Source organism: Ranitomeya imitator, chromosome 1, assembly GCF_032444005.1.
Source record: "Ranitomeya imitator isolate aRanImi1 chromosome 1, aRanImi1.pri, whole genome shotgun sequence".
Taxonomy (NCBI): Eukaryota; Metazoa; Chordata; class Amphibia; order Anura; family Dendrobatidae; genus Ranitomeya; species Ranitomeya imitator.
In genome coordinates, this window is record NC_091282.1 from 723,713,932 (window position 1) to 723,729,403 (window position 15,472).

The 15,472-nt window shown below is 47.5% G+C and overlaps 1 protein-coding gene across 3 annotated transcripts in view; it reads left to right on the top strand.

The window, feature by feature from the left end:
• The window catches only part of SPTBN5 (spectrin beta, non-erythrocytic 5), a 436,876-nt gene that overhangs the window by 365,626 nt on the left and 55,778 nt on the right, over positions 1-15,472 (top strand). For all 3 annotated transcript variants that reach the window (XM_069732520.1, XM_069732522.1, XM_069732521.1), the window contains exon 58: positions 14,986-15,203. In XM_069732520.1, coding sequence (XP_069588621.1) covers positions 14,986-15,203 — 218 coding nt within the window. The remainder of the gene's footprint in view (positions 1-14,985; positions 15,204-15,472) is intronic.

The window sequence follows — 15,472 nt, forward strand, 5'->3', positions numbered from 1 at the left end:
GGAAAAAAAATATTGCACCTAAGTCTGGAGCTGTGGAGCCAGGTTCGTCGTCTGGCTACACAAGGCCTTGAGCGCTCTCTTTTCTGGGAGTAGGAAAACCGCTTTTAAAGCCGGAGCAGCAACAGCAAGTTTTGGCTTACCTTGCAGACTCAGCCTCTAGCTCTTTTGCCTCCTCTTCTGAAACTGGTAAATGTAAAAGCAGCGCGTCGTTTGTGGATGTTCACGGTCAGGGACAACTCGCTTCCTTGTCCTCTTCAGCAAAAACAACAACAAGAGAGAAGGATGCAGCAGGCGACACAACGGGTTACTCCATGGAGCTCTTTACACATACCGTCCTTGGCTTAGAAAGTGAAACAGTTAACAGGCCATGCCCATTACAAGTAGATTCTGACATGGAGTGCACTGATGCACAGCCACAGCCAGACTACTATGCTGGTCCTTTGACTCAGACCACAACATTGCCCTCTCAGGGTACTGATCCACAATCAGACCCTGATGAGACTATGTTGCCCCGTCACGAACGCTATACCACCGACCTACACGGTGACACAGACGAAGTTGCACACGAGCTAGAAGAGGAGGTTATAGATGACCCAGTTGTTGACCCCGATTGGCAGCCATTGGGGGAACAGGGTGCAGGCGGCAGTAGTTCTGAAGCGGAGGTGGAGGAGGGGCCGCAGCAGGCATCAACATCGCAACAGGTTCCATCTGCCGGGCCCGTATCTGGCCCAAAATGCGTGGCAAAGCCAAAACCTGTTGGAGGACAGCGTGGCCATCCGGTTAAAGCTCAGTCTGCAATTCCTGAAAAGGGATCCGATGCTAGGAAGAGTGCAGTCTGGCATTTTTTTAAACAACATCCAATTGATCAGCGCAAAGTCATCTGTCAAAAATGTTCAACTAGCTTAAGCAGAGGTCAGAATCTGAAAAGTCTCAATACAAGTTGCATGCATAGACATTTAACCACCATGCATTTGCAAGCCTGGACTAACTACCAAACGTCCCTTAAGGTTGTAGCACCCTCGGCCAATGAAGCTAGTCAGCAACGCAACATCCCTTCCGTCACTGTAAGGCCACCATTTTCCGCACCACCGGCAGTATCTGTGCAGGTTTCTTTGCCAGCCCAAAGCAGTCAGGGTCAGGGAATCACCAGTTTTGTAGGAGGAAATACTGCATCTAGGGCACCGGCGGAAACAATACCGTCTCTCAGTCTGCCATGTCCACCGGCACACCCGCTAGTTCCACGATCTCCAGCTCTCCAGTCCAGCTCACCCTACATGAGACTCTGGTTAGAAAAAGGAAGTACTTATCCTCGCATCCGCGTACACAGGGTTTTAACGCCCACATAGCTAGACTTATCTTTTTAGAGATGATGCCCTACCGGTTAGTTGAAAGCGAAGCTTTCAAAGCCCTGATGGAGTACGCTGAACCACGCTACGAGCTACCCAGTCGACACTTTTTTTCCAGAAAAGCCATCCCAGCCCTGCACCAGCATGTTAAACAGCGCATCGTCCATGCACTCAGGCAATCTGTGAGTACAAAGGTGCACCTGACTACAGATGCATGGACCAGTAGGCATGGCCAGGGACGTTACGTGTCCATCACGGCACACTGGGTGAATGTGGTGGATGCAGGGTCCACAGGGGACATCAATTTCGGGACAGTTGTGCCTAGCCCACGGTCTAGGAAACAGTTGGCTGTAGGCGTTCGCACCCCCTCCTCCTCGTCCTCCTGCAGAAGCGAGAGCTCTTCCACAGACCGCAGTCGCCCAACCACTCCATCGGCAGCTGACACTGTTGCACACCAGTTGTCCCAACTGAAACACATTCCTTGCCTGGCTCACACCTTAAACCTGGTGGTGCAGTGCTTATTGAAAACTTATCCTGGGTTCTCCGACCTGCTCCTCAAAGTGCGTGGACTTTGCTCACATATCCGCCGTTCGCCTGTACACTCCAGCCGTATGCAGACCTATCAGCGGTCTTTGAACCTTCCCCAGCATCGCCTAATCATAGACGTTGCAACAAGGTGGAACTCAACACTGCACATGCTTCAGAGACTGTGCGAACAGAGGCGGGCTGTTATGTTTTTGTGGGAGGATACACATACACGTGCAGGCAGTAGGATGGCAGACATGGAGTTGTCAGGTGTGCAGTGGTCGAAGATACAAGACATGTGTCAAGTCCTTCAGTGTTTTGAGGAATGCACACGGCTGGTTAGTGCAGACAACGCCATAATAAGCATGAGCATCCCCCTAATGTGTCTGCTGATGCAAAGTTTGAAGCACATAAGGGATCAGGCGTCTGCACCAGAGGAAGAGGAAAGCCTTGATGACAGTCAGCCATTGTCTGGTCAGGGCAGTGTACAGGACGAGGTAGCGGGCGAAGAGGAGGTGGAGGACGAGGAGGATGATGGGGATGAGTATATTTTTAATGAGGAAGCTTTCCCGGGGGCACTGGAAATTGGTGCGTGGCAAGGCCGGGTTCTGATTTTTTGAGGGACACAAGTGACGTAGATTTGCCTGAAACTGCCCCTCAACCAATCACAACCGCAGATTTGACAACTGGAACTTTGGCCCACATGGCGGATTATGCCTTACGTATCCTCAAAAGGGACACACGCATTACTAAAATGATGAACGATGACGCTTACTGGTTGGCCTGCCTCCTTGATCCTCGCTATAAAGGCAAATTGCAAAATATTATGCCACATGAGAACTTGGAACTAATATTAGCAACCAAACAATCAACTCTTGTTGACCGTTTGCTTCAGGCATTCCCAGCACACAGCGCCCGTGATCGTTCTCACACGAGCTCCAGGGGGCAGCAGACCAGGAGTGTTAGGGGTGCACACATCAGAAGTGGCGTTGGACAGAGGGGTTTTCTGACCAGGTTGTGGAGTGATTTTGCTATGACCGCAGACAGGACAGGTACTGCTGCATCAATTGAAAGTGACAGGAGACAATATTTGTCCAGTATGGTTACAAACTATTTTTCATCCCTTATCGATGTTCTCCCTCAACCGTCATTCCCATTTGATTACTGGGCATCCAAATTAGACACCTGGCCAGAATTGGCAGAATATGCATTGCAGGAGCTTGCTTGCCCGGCAGCTAGTGTCCTATCATTATTATTATTATTATTAGTATTCAGTGCTGCAGGTTCAATATTAACCGAAAAAAGGACTCGTCTGGCTACCCAAAATGTTGATGATGTAACATTCATTAAAATGAACCACAACTGGATTTCGAATTCTTTTGCCCCACCTTGCCCGGCCGACACCTAGCTTTCCTATGAAAAGCTCTTGCCTGTGGACTACTGTGAATTACTTTTCTAATGTCTTAATTTGCTGCAGCTGATTGTCCAGCATACGACATGTTTACACCTCCCTAAATGGCCAAACTCCCCACACGGGGCCGTGGTATCGCGACTTGGCGCAAGTACCCGTGAGAGTGCTGTTTGTCTGAAGAGGTGGGTGTGCCCGCTTTTGGTCGACAGCACTGCCACTGGGTCCCTCATAGTACAATAAAGTGTCTCTGGCGGTGGTGGTGCGCACCCAACGTCAGACACACTGTTGTAACATGAGGGGCCCTGGGCCTGTACCGCTGGCCACAAGAGAGTTCACCCACCTCCAGGTCAAACATTGCTCTACCACTTCCACAGTTATCTCTCACACTTCCACCAATGTTTAGTCTATGCGCTGACATCCTTCCATTCCTGCCACTGACAATACCATTGTGTTGACATGTATGATGGTACTTAACATAGTCAGGGGCAGTGTCCTCTATTTACCAAAGTAAATACTTTGCGCCAAATTAGTAGGTCTGAAACTACGCAGAGGATCCCACCCCTGTACCTAATGATTGCACCCTTTAGTGTTTTCTTTTTGTTTTAATGTGAGACATTCACATTTATTTATTGTTTTGGACTACTAACTGGCAGACACTCATTACAATCGGCCTCCCCTGACCAGACCACTGCTGCCCGTGTACCCCTTGGAACCAATTTTAAATTGCCTACAGCCAGCCCAATTTTATTATGTTAGGCCTTCGAAGCCTGTCTGCGGTCCCTCCTTCCACTAGGCCTCCACTGACCTGTCTACTGCTGCCCGTGTACCCCTGGAACGAATTATAAAGTGCCTACAGCCTGTCCAATTTTATTATGTTAGGCCTTCGAAGCCTGTCTGCGGCCCGTTCTTTCTACTACTCCTACACTGACCAGACCACTGCTGCCTGTGTTCCCCTGGAACCTATTTAAAAGTGCCTACAGCCCAATATTTTATTATGTTAGGCCTTCGAAGCCTGTCTGCGGTCCCTCCTTCCACTAGGCCTCCACTGACCTGTCTACTGCTGCCCGTGTACCCCTGGAACGAATTTAAAAGTGCCTACAGCCCAATTGTTGTTATGTTAGGCCTTCGAAGCCTGTCTGCGGTCCCTCCTTCCACTAGGCCTCCACTGACCTGTCTACTGCTGCCCGTGTACCCCTGGAACGAATTATAAAGTGCCTACAGCCTGTCCAATTTTATTATGTTAGGCCTTCGAAGCCTGTCTGCGGCCCGTTCTTTCTACTACTCCTACACTGACCAGACCACTGCTGCCTGTGTTCCCCTGGAACCTATTTAAAAGTGCCTACAGCCCAATATTTTTTTATGTTAGGCCTTTGAAGCCTGTCTGCGGCCCGTTCTTTCTACTACTCCTACGCTGACCAGTCTACTGCTGCCCGTGTACCCCTTGAACCAATGTTAAAGTGCCTACAGCCCAATATTTTTTTATGTTAGGCCTTCGAAGCCTGTCTGCGGCCCGTTCTTTCTACTACTCCTACACTGACCAGACCACTGCTGCCCGTGTACCCCTGGAACCTATTTAAAAGTGCCTACAGCCCAATATTTTTTTATCTTAGGCCTTCGAAGCCTGTCTGCGGCCCGTTCTTTCTACTACTACTACACTGACCAGTCTACTGCTGCCCGTGTACCCCTGGAACCTATTTAAAAGTGCCTACAGCCCAATATTTTTTTATGTTAGGCCTTCGAAGCCTGTCTGCGGCCCGTTCTTTGTACTACTACTACACTGACCAGTCTACTGCTGCCCGTGTACCCCTGGAACCTATTTAAAAGTGCCTACAGCCCAATATTTTTTTATGTTAGGCCTTCGAAGCCTGTCTGCGGCCCGTTCTTTCTACTACTACTACACTGACCAGTCTACTGCTGCCCGTGTACCCCTGGAACCTATTTAAAAGTGCCTACAGCCCAATATTTTTTTATGTTAGGCCTTCGAAGCCTGTCTGCGGCCCGTTCTTTCTACTACTCCTACACTGACCAGACCACTGCTGCCCGTGTACCCCTGGAACCTATTTAAAAGTGCCTACAGCCCAATATTTTTTTATGTTAGGCCTTCGAAGCCTGTCTGCGGCCCGTTCTTTCTACTACTACTACACTGACCAGTCTACTGCTGCCCGTGTACCCCTGGAACCTATTTAAAAGTGCCTACAGCCCAATATTTTTCTATGTTAGGCCTTCGAAGCCTGTCTGCGGCCCGTTCTTTCTACTACTCCTACACTGACCAGACCACTGCTGCCCGTGTACCCCTGGAACCTATTTAAAAGTGCCTACAGCCCAATATTTTTTTATGTTAGGCCTTCGAAGCCTGTCTGCGGCCTGTTCTTTCTACTACTCCTACACTGACCAGACCACTGCTGCCCGTGTACCCCTGGAACCTATTTAAAAGTGCCTACAGCCCAATATTTTTTTATGTTAGGCCTTCGAAGCCTGTCTGCGGCCCGTTCTTTCTACTACTCCTACACTGACCAGTCTACTGCTGCCCGTGTACCCCTTGAACCAATGTTAAAGTGCCTACAGCCCAATATTTTTTTATGTTAGGCCTTCGAAGCCTGTCTGCAGCCCGTTCTTTCTACTACTCCTACACTGACCAGACCACTGCTGCCCGTGTACCCCTGTAACCTTTTTTAAGCTGCAGTGAGCCACATTTTTGGTTTAAGGCCTACTACCTGTGTCTGTCTGCGCCACTCAATACAGCTGTGTTCCTTTGAAAAAAGCTGAGCGTCAATAGTCTTGTTTTCAGCCTCTAGGAATTTTAAAACTGCATTGGGGCTACAACTTTGGTAGGGCCTACTAACGGTGTCTGCCGCCCCAAGGTGTGCCCCAGGTTTCGTCCACATTGCTTCGATCTTCCTACTCTCGTTTAGTAGTTGTTGCAAACTACACTGCATTAGGCCTACAAATTTGGTATGGGGTGTAGAGAGACGGTGTGTTACACTCCAAGGTGTTCCCCAGGTTTCGTCCACATTGCTTCGATCTTCCTACTCTCGTTTAGTAGTTGTTGGAAACTACACTGCATTAGGCCTACAAATTGGGTATGGGGTGTAGAGACGGTGTCTTCCACTCCAAGGTGTTCTCCAGGTTGCCTTTCCTGAGCTTCTATCTTCAGGCTCTTGTTAAATAGTGGTTAAATGGAACAACTGCATTTGGCGTACTAGTTGGTTTGGGGCCTACTAACAGTGTCTGCCGCTCCTTGCTGTTCTCCTGGTTTCCTGTCCTGAAATTCCATTTTCAGGCTCTCGTTAAGTAGTTGTTAATGTTAGACTGCATTTGGCCTACTAGTTGGGTTGGGGCCTACTATCGGTGTCTGCCACTCCTTGCTGTTCTCCTCCACTGAACAAAGCTGTGCCGCCTGTTTACTACGGTTGCCAATTTTGAACTGCATTTCGACTACTTACTGATTTGGGCCTACTCTCTGTGTCAGCCTCTCATTCCAGTTGTCCTCCACTGCAATGCCCCCTGGTTAGTCCTGTGTTAACAATTTTGAACTGCATTTAGCCCACTTTATTCTTTGGGCCTATATCTGTGTTTCCTCCTCATCCTGCCCATTGCCCAGCCAGTGATAGATGAGTCTGCTGGTACATTGACCCATAACGCAACATTCCCCGTGCACGCTACACAGCAAGATTGTGACCCTGCTGAAAGTCAGGTTCCTCTTCCCGCATACCATACCACCTTACACGGGGACAAAGAGGAAGGTGCAGATGAAAGTGCAGGTTCCTTCATCAGGTGGGGGGAGGAATACTAGTTGGCGACGTCACTGGCACAGGGCCTCTCATAGTACGCAAAAGTGTTGCTGCCGGTGGGAGGCACCCCCGCCGTGCAAACACACCGCTGTACTTTGAGGGGCCCTGTGCCAGTGCCAATGCCAACGAGTGGGCCCCCCATGGTTGCTCAGGATCACAGCACTTGCAAAGTTGAAATACTTACCTCTCCCTGCTCCACTGCCGTGACGTGGTCCAGATTTCCTGGGCCCACTAATTACTTGAACCAGCCCTACCCCCCACAACTTTAGCCAAATGACCCCCAATTTCAAATGCCTTCCAATTATTATAAGGTAAATTACGATTGACAAGCTTCTGTAACAAGAATGGATGTTTTTAACATTAAAATGGGCAGTGTAGGTGTTTTCCTGGCCTCCACTCACTGCCGACTATGCTCCCCCATTGACTTGCATTGGGTTTCGTGTTTCGGTCGATACCCGACTTTTCGCGATAATCAGCCGATTCCACTCGACTCCACTTCTAAGATAGTCGGGTTTCGCGAAACACGGCTCGACTCTAAAAAGGTCAAGGTCGCTCAACCCTAGTCATAAGTGTTCAGACCCTTTGCTCAGTATTGAGTAGAAGCACCCTTTTGAGCTAGTACAGCCATGAGTCTTCTTGGGAATGATGCAACAAGTTTTTCACACCTGGATTTGGGGATTCTCTGCCAATCTTCCTTGCAGATTCTCTCCAGTTCCATCAGGTTGGATGGCGAACGTTGGTGGACAGCCATTTTCCGGTCTCTCCAGAAATGCTCAATTGGGTTTAGGTCAGGGCCCTGACTGGGCCAGTCAAGAATGGTCACAGAGTTGTTCTGAAGCCAGTGCTTTGTTATTTTAGCTGTGTGCTTAGGGTCATTGCCTTGTTGGAAGGTGAACCTTCGGCCAAGTCTGAGGTCCAGAGCACTCTGGAAGAGGTTTTCATCCAGGATATTTCTGTACTTAGCCATATTCATGTTTCCTTCAATGACAACCAGTCATCCTGTCCCTGCAGCTGTAAAACACCCCCACAGCATGATGCTGCCACCACCATGTTTCACTGTTCGGATTGTATTGGGCAGGTGATGAGCAGTGCCTGATTTTCTCCACACATACCGCTTAGAATTATCACCAAAAAAGTCTATCTTCGTCTCATTAGACCAGAGAATCTTATTTCTCATAGTTTGGGAGTCCTTCATGTGTTTTTTAGCAAACTCTATGTGGGCTTTCATATGTGTTGCACTGAGGAGAGGCTTCTTTCGGGCCACTCTGCCATAAAGGCCCGACTGGTGGAGGGCTGCAGTGATAGTTGACTTTGTGGAACTTTCTCCCATCTCCCTACTGCATCTCTGGAGCTTGGGGTTCTTCTTTACCTCTCTCACTAAGGCTCTTCTCCCACGATTGCTCTGTTTGGCTGGACGGCCAGGTCTAGGAAGACTTCTGGTGCTCCCAAACTTCTTCCATTTAAGGATTATGGAGGCTACTGTGCTCTTAGGAACCTTGAGTGCTGCAGAAATTCTGTTGTAACCTTGGCCAGATCTGTGCCTTGCCACAATTCTGTCTCTGAGCTTCTTGGCCAGTTCCTTTGACCTCATGATTCTCATTTGGTCTGACGTGCACTGTGGGCTGTGAGGTCTTATATAGACAGGTGTGTGCCTTTCCAAATCAAGGCCTATCAGTTTAATTAAACACAGTTGGCCTCCATTGAAGAAGTAGAACAATCTCAAGGAGGATCACATGGAAATGGACACTGACACCCCAGGGTCCTGGTCGTTACAGTGGCATTGCTTTCCTCACGGGGAGAGTGATGTCACACTTGGAAGCGTTGAAGGATCTTTTATCAGGTAACCACAATACACACAACATGTTCACACTCCAGGCCAGAAGGGAGAGCTCTAAACCTAGTTTAGGGTGAACTCCCCTATAAATACATTCTGGTCTGGAGGAAAAGGGAGATTAAACAGTCTGTCAGAGGACACAGGGCCAGTTTTAGGCAAAGTGGGGCCCTAGGCAAAGTTTAAAATGGGGCCGCAAATGCTAACATATTGCACATCACACAGAAGCATTTCGGTTGTATTTACATGCGCTGAGTTCAGGCCGCTAAATGAGTTTGATCAACAATACTGAAGTCGTTCAACGCTTGTTTCCCAGCCTCTTTCCACCATCTGAGAAAGAACGATGGGGACAGAACGATCACTAATAGATCACTAACAGCTCCCCATACAGTATCATGTTATCAGCAGCACATCTACAGTTTACGCCGGCGATGTGCTGCTGAGAACAATGATTTTTGTTCCGGCAAAAACAATCTGAATAAGCAGCATTTTACTTGTTTAGTATAATACACCCCATAGTCCTCCATATATTATAATGTGCACCACAGTTCTCCATAGAGTATAATACACTCCCTATAGTCCTCCATATATTAAAATACACTGCTCAGTCCTCGATATAGCATAACACACTCCTCATAGTGCTCCATATAGTATAATGCACTGCCATAGTCATCCATGTAGTACAATTCACTTCCCATAGTTCTTCATATAGTATAATGTATTCCCCATAGTCCTCGATACAGCATAATGCAGCGACCACCCTACAGAGTATAATTCAGCCACCTCAGAGTATAATGCAGCCACCCCACAGAGTATAATGCAACCACCCCACATAGTATAATGTAACCCCCCTTAGAATATAATGCAGCACCCCTCATAGTATAATGTAGCCCCCTCACAGAGTATGATGCAATCACCCCTCATAGAATATAAATATAATACAGCCCCCCATAGAATGTAGCCCCATCAAAGAGTATGATGTGTTAAGATCTGGTGGTTTAGGAGCAACATGGAATGAGCTCTAAGGGAAGTGGTATCTGTACTGACCGCAGTCCCTAAGCTCAACACAACACTAGAAGTAGCCGTGGGATGCTCCTAACTCTCCCTAGGCACCTCGTCACAGCCTAAGAGCTAACTACCCCTAAAGATAGAAACAGGAAAGCTATCTTGCCTCAGAAAATCCCCAAAGGATAGATTAGCCCCCCACAAATAATGACTGTGAGAGGAGAGGGAAAAAGACATACACAGAATGAAACCAGGATGAGCACAGGAGGCCAGTCTAGCTAGATAGAGAGGACAGGATGGAATACTGTGCGGTCAGTATAAAACACTACAAAAATCCACGCAGAGATTACAAAAATCTCCACACCTGACTAAAGGTGTGGAGGGTAAATCTGCTTCCCAGAGCTTCCAGCAACAGAATTAAATCATACTGACAAGCTGGACAAACATAGCAAGCACAGAACGGATAAGTCCACAACCTGTGGACAGAAAAGAGCAAGCAAGGACTTAGCTTTGCTGAACTGGTCAGGATAACAGGGAAATCCAAAGAGATGTGAATCCAACCAGGAACCATTTACAAGTGGCACTGGCTGAAGAAAGAGCCAGGCATAAATAGCCGAACAGAAAAGACAATCAGTGGAAGCAGCTGAAGACAGCTAAATCCAAGGAGCAGCCATACCACTTGAAACCACAAGAGGGAGCCCAAGAACGGAATTCACAACAATGATGCAATCATCCCTCATGAAATCTAATACAGCCCCCATAGAATAAAATACAGCCCGCCTCCCCATAATATATAATGTAGCCCCTCATAGAAAATAATGCAGCCCCCCATAGTATATAACACAGCCTCCCCATAGAATATAATGTACCCCCCATAGTATATAACACAGCTTCCCCCATAGAATATAATGTACCCCCAAGTATAAAACACAGCCACATAATATATAACACAGCCTCCCCCATAGAATATAATATACCCCCCCATAGTATATAACACAGCCTCCCCCATAGAATATAACATACCCTCACAATAGTATATAACAGAGCCACATAGTATATAACACAGCCTCCCCCATAGAATATAATATACCCCCCATAGTATATAGCACAGCCCGCATAGTATATAGCACAGCCTGCATATTATAACACAGTCCGCATAGTATATAGCACAGCCCGCGTAGTAGATAACACAGCCCACGTACTAGATAACACAGCTCACGCACTATGTAACACAGCCCACGTAGTATATAGCACAGCCACATAGTATATAACATAGCACACGTAGTATATAGCGCAGCCATGTAGTATATAGCACAGCCCACATAGTAGTATATAACACAGCCCACATAGTAGTATATAAAACAGCCCACGTGGTATGTAACACAGCCCACGTAGTATATAACACAGCCCACATAGTATATAGCACAGACACGTAGTATATAGCACAGCTGTTATGATAAGATAATTCAGTACCACAATGGACATAGAGGTCAGAGCACATACAGTGACCTGACAATAACCCAAAAACATAGAACGAGCTCTGAGACGTGGGAACTCTGCTGACCGCAATCCCTAATCCTCTCCAACAACACTAGAGGCAGCCGTGGATTGCGCCTAACGCTCCCTATGCAACTCGGCACAGCCTGAGAAACTAGCTAGCCTGAAGATAGAAAATAAGCCTACCTTGCCTCAGAGAAATACCCCAAAGGAAAAGGCAGCCCCCACATATAATGACTGTGAGTTAAGATGAAAAGACAAACGTAGAGATGAAATAGATTTAGCAAAGTGAGGCCCGACTTTCTGAACAGAGCGAGGATAGGAAAGGTAACTTTGCGGTCAACACAAAACCCTACAAAAACCACGCAAAGGGGGCAAAAAGACCCTCCGTACCGAACTAACGGCACGGAGGTACACCCTCTGTGTCCCAGAGCTTCCAGCAAGCAGGAAAAAAACAAATAGACAAGCTGGACAGAAAAAACAGCAAACAAAATAGCAAAGCAGAACTTAGCTATGCAGAGCAGCAGGCCACAGGAACGATCCAGGAGGAAACAGGTCCAACACTAGAACATTGACTGGAGGCCAGGATCAAAGCACTAGGTGGAGTTAAATAGAGCAGCACCTAACGACTTCACCACATCACCTGAGGAAGGAAACTCAGAAGCCGCAGTACCACTCTCCTCCACCAACGGAAGCTCACAGAGAGAATCAGCCGAAGTACCACTTGTGACCACAGGAGGGAGCTCTGCCACAGAATTCACAACACACAGCCACGTAGTAGTATACAACACAGCCCATGTAGTAGTATACAGCACAGCCCACATAGTAGTATACAGCACAGCCTATGTAGTAGTATACAGCACAGCCCACATAGTAGTATACAGCACAGCCCACATAGTAGTATATAGCACAGCCCACATAGTAGTATATAGCACAGCCCACATAGTAGTATATAGCACAGCCCACATAGTAGTATATAGCACAGCCTGCATCTCTCCCCCCCCTCCGAGAATGGCCCCACAGTCCAGTAAAAAAACAACACACTCCTCACCTCTCCTCGTGCCTGCGCTGCTCCCTGCTCCTGTCTCGGTAGCTGCCGCTGCACTGCCTGGCACACAGTGAGTGCACGATGACATCATCGCGCACCCGCAGTGTCAGAGGCAGAGGGGGGAATGATGGGAGGGGGAGCGTCAGGTGATTCTCTCTCCTCCATCATTGCTTTGAACTGTAACGGCAGATGCCGGTATAGTTCAATGCGGCGGTGGCGGGGGAGTCGGTGCTGGCAGCAGGCGGGCCCCCTTGCCTCACAGGGGCCCCATAGAGGCTGCGTGATGTGCCACTAGCTGGGGGTCCCTGGGGGAGTGGGGGTCCCAGGCAGATGCCTGTTCTGTCTGCCCCTAACACCGGCCTTGAGAGGACAGAGAAGAGAGCATTTAGACATTGAGTGTCGGAAGGACTGAAGGAGCCATGTAGCCAGAGTTGTTACAGCTCCTAAAGAAAGAGAATTAAGAAGGAAAGGACAGCTTGTGGGAAGCCTGCAGGAGAGCGAAGCACAGGAGAGTGATACCAATGGACCAGAGCAGTGAATTAGCTACCTCCCTGGCTGGCGCTGATTACCAGTAGCCGGAACACCGAGGTTGTGTGGGACTCTAAGACTGACAGCAGAAACCGGCAGGACAGCTGGATTACACATCACCTGTCTGCCTTAATACCCAGGAGGCACAGTGGCACATAGAGCCCGGGTCGTGATAGAGACCCTTTAAAAAGGCTCAAGTCACCTGCCACACGGGTTTGTGTCCCACCTTTATGGAGGACAGAGAGAACTGTGAGGACCTTATCAGAAGCCATAGGAAGTAAGGGACTACAATACCACCGCGCTATGAGGAAGGCTTTTAACTCCACCTGGTAAAGGGGACTCTGAATTCGCTTCCAAGCTGGCCAGACTCTGCCTGCCCTGTGATGTGGTGCCCTGAACTGTGGCTGCCTGAAGTCTTCAGTAAACCTGAAGTCTTCAGTAAACCGGGTAAAGAGACTGCAAACCTGTGTCTTCCGTTCTTTACTGCACCATTCACCATCTTCTATCTACACACCGGGAGCCCTGGGGACCTACTTCACCTGTGCGAAGTTATACCATCTAGCTGCCATAACATCACCCCAGAAGACCCCTTTAAGCAGCGTCGGTCCCCCTGACCGAATACCACAGGTGGCGTCACGAACACAAACTTTATTCAAAACCCCTTTAAGGACATTCCTTTTAACATGGGCGCCCAGGGCCACGGACCGAGTCTCCACCGTGACATCCCCCTGTGAAGACCGGACCCGGTACCGGGTACCCCATGGCCCTGGCAGGCGTTTCAACAGCATGTGACTTAAATATGAGTGTCTGAGCAAAGGGTCTGAATACTTATGACCATGTGATATTTCAGTTTTCTCTGTTTTATTAAATTTGCAAAAATTTCTACATTTCCGTTTTTTTCAGTCAAGATGAGGTGCAGTATGCATTAATGTGAAAAAAAATGAACTTTTTTGAATTTACCAAATAGCTGCAATGAAACAGTGTGAAAAATGTAAAGGGGTCTGAATACTCTCCGTACCCATTGAATATATCTACGTATCCAATGTGTATATATCTATTCTATTCTAACCTGTCAGTGTGATTTCACTGTACGCAGCAGATGAATTGCCGGCTTTCACAAGGAGACTGTTTTCTAAAAATCAGACAGCACTCGCTGTCGAAGCACTCGAATGCTGTGCGATTTTTTTTCTCGCACCCATGGGCTTGCATTGGCGAGTCTCGGTGACAATCGCAGCATTCTGTGATATTACACGCACGTCGAATACGCCTGAGAAAATGAACGGTGATGTGAGCCGCCCCATAAATTAACACTGGTCTGAGTGTATGCCATGGTTTCCCACATAGCACTCGCTCGTATTCTACCATACTGTGATGCCGGCTTAGGATTGTTATATAAGTTTGCTTTTTAAACTTAAAAAAAGCCTCCCATAGAAATTAGTGGGAGTTAAGATGCTTCAAAATTGCAGTCAGGCAGAATTATAAAGCTTTTTTTTTTTTGGGGGGGGGGGAGTAACGTGTCCCACAATAAAAAAAAACAAAAAAAAACAAGAAAAACAAGTCTTCATATATTTGTTAAATGATCAAAGATGAACACTTTTTACAAGCACATGAAAAAATCATTATAGTAAATTTGTACTTGAGAGTGTAGGACGGTTGTACAGGTCATATCCTACAGATAGTTCAAGGATCATCTAGAAAAAAACGTGCAATAGAAAATCGAGTAGGAGATAAATATAAAAGAATAAATCATTAATGGATGATTTTAAAATGTAAACACACAATTGGGACAAACATTAAATGGGCAATAAGCCATTAAGCTACTCAAGAATGTGAAGTTTCCGCTACATCTCGGTGCCCATCAGTTGCTGCAATGGAGGCAGACGTTACCGTAATGTGTTGGCACGATAATGTACTCAAGCACGCACCTTACAATATTTGCTTGTCTCAGTCTTAAGTTTCACTATACCAATTATATTTAATGTAGTAGCAATCTTTTATTACAGAGGGATCTGGCGGCCATTAAAAAAGAAATGGAACAAGTCATTAAACAGGGACAATCTGTAAGTCAACTACACCCTCCGGTGCAGAAGAAAGTGGCAGAGAGAATGGAAGATGTGGCCAAGAGCTGGGGAAGTCTAATAACCAAATCCCAAGAAAGGAAGGAAAAACTGACCCAAGCTGAACAAGTGCAGATGTATTTCAGCGAATGTGGCGAGCTCATGTAAGTGCTCAGGCAGGAAGAAGGGATTGATTACTTTAATAAGGAAAGAGTCAGCATGCACCATTAAAGCGTAGGGTGCAAGGGTACTAAATACGGCCCCTCCAACACTGGGGTATAGTGAACCTAACGATTAAAGGGTACTTACCACCGAGGTTTTCCTATGCAATATGAGAGCAGCATCATATGGGGACAGAGACCCTGATTCCAGTGATGTGTCACTTTCTGGGCTGCTTGCTGTAGTTTGGATAAAATCCCCATTTTTTTCTGCT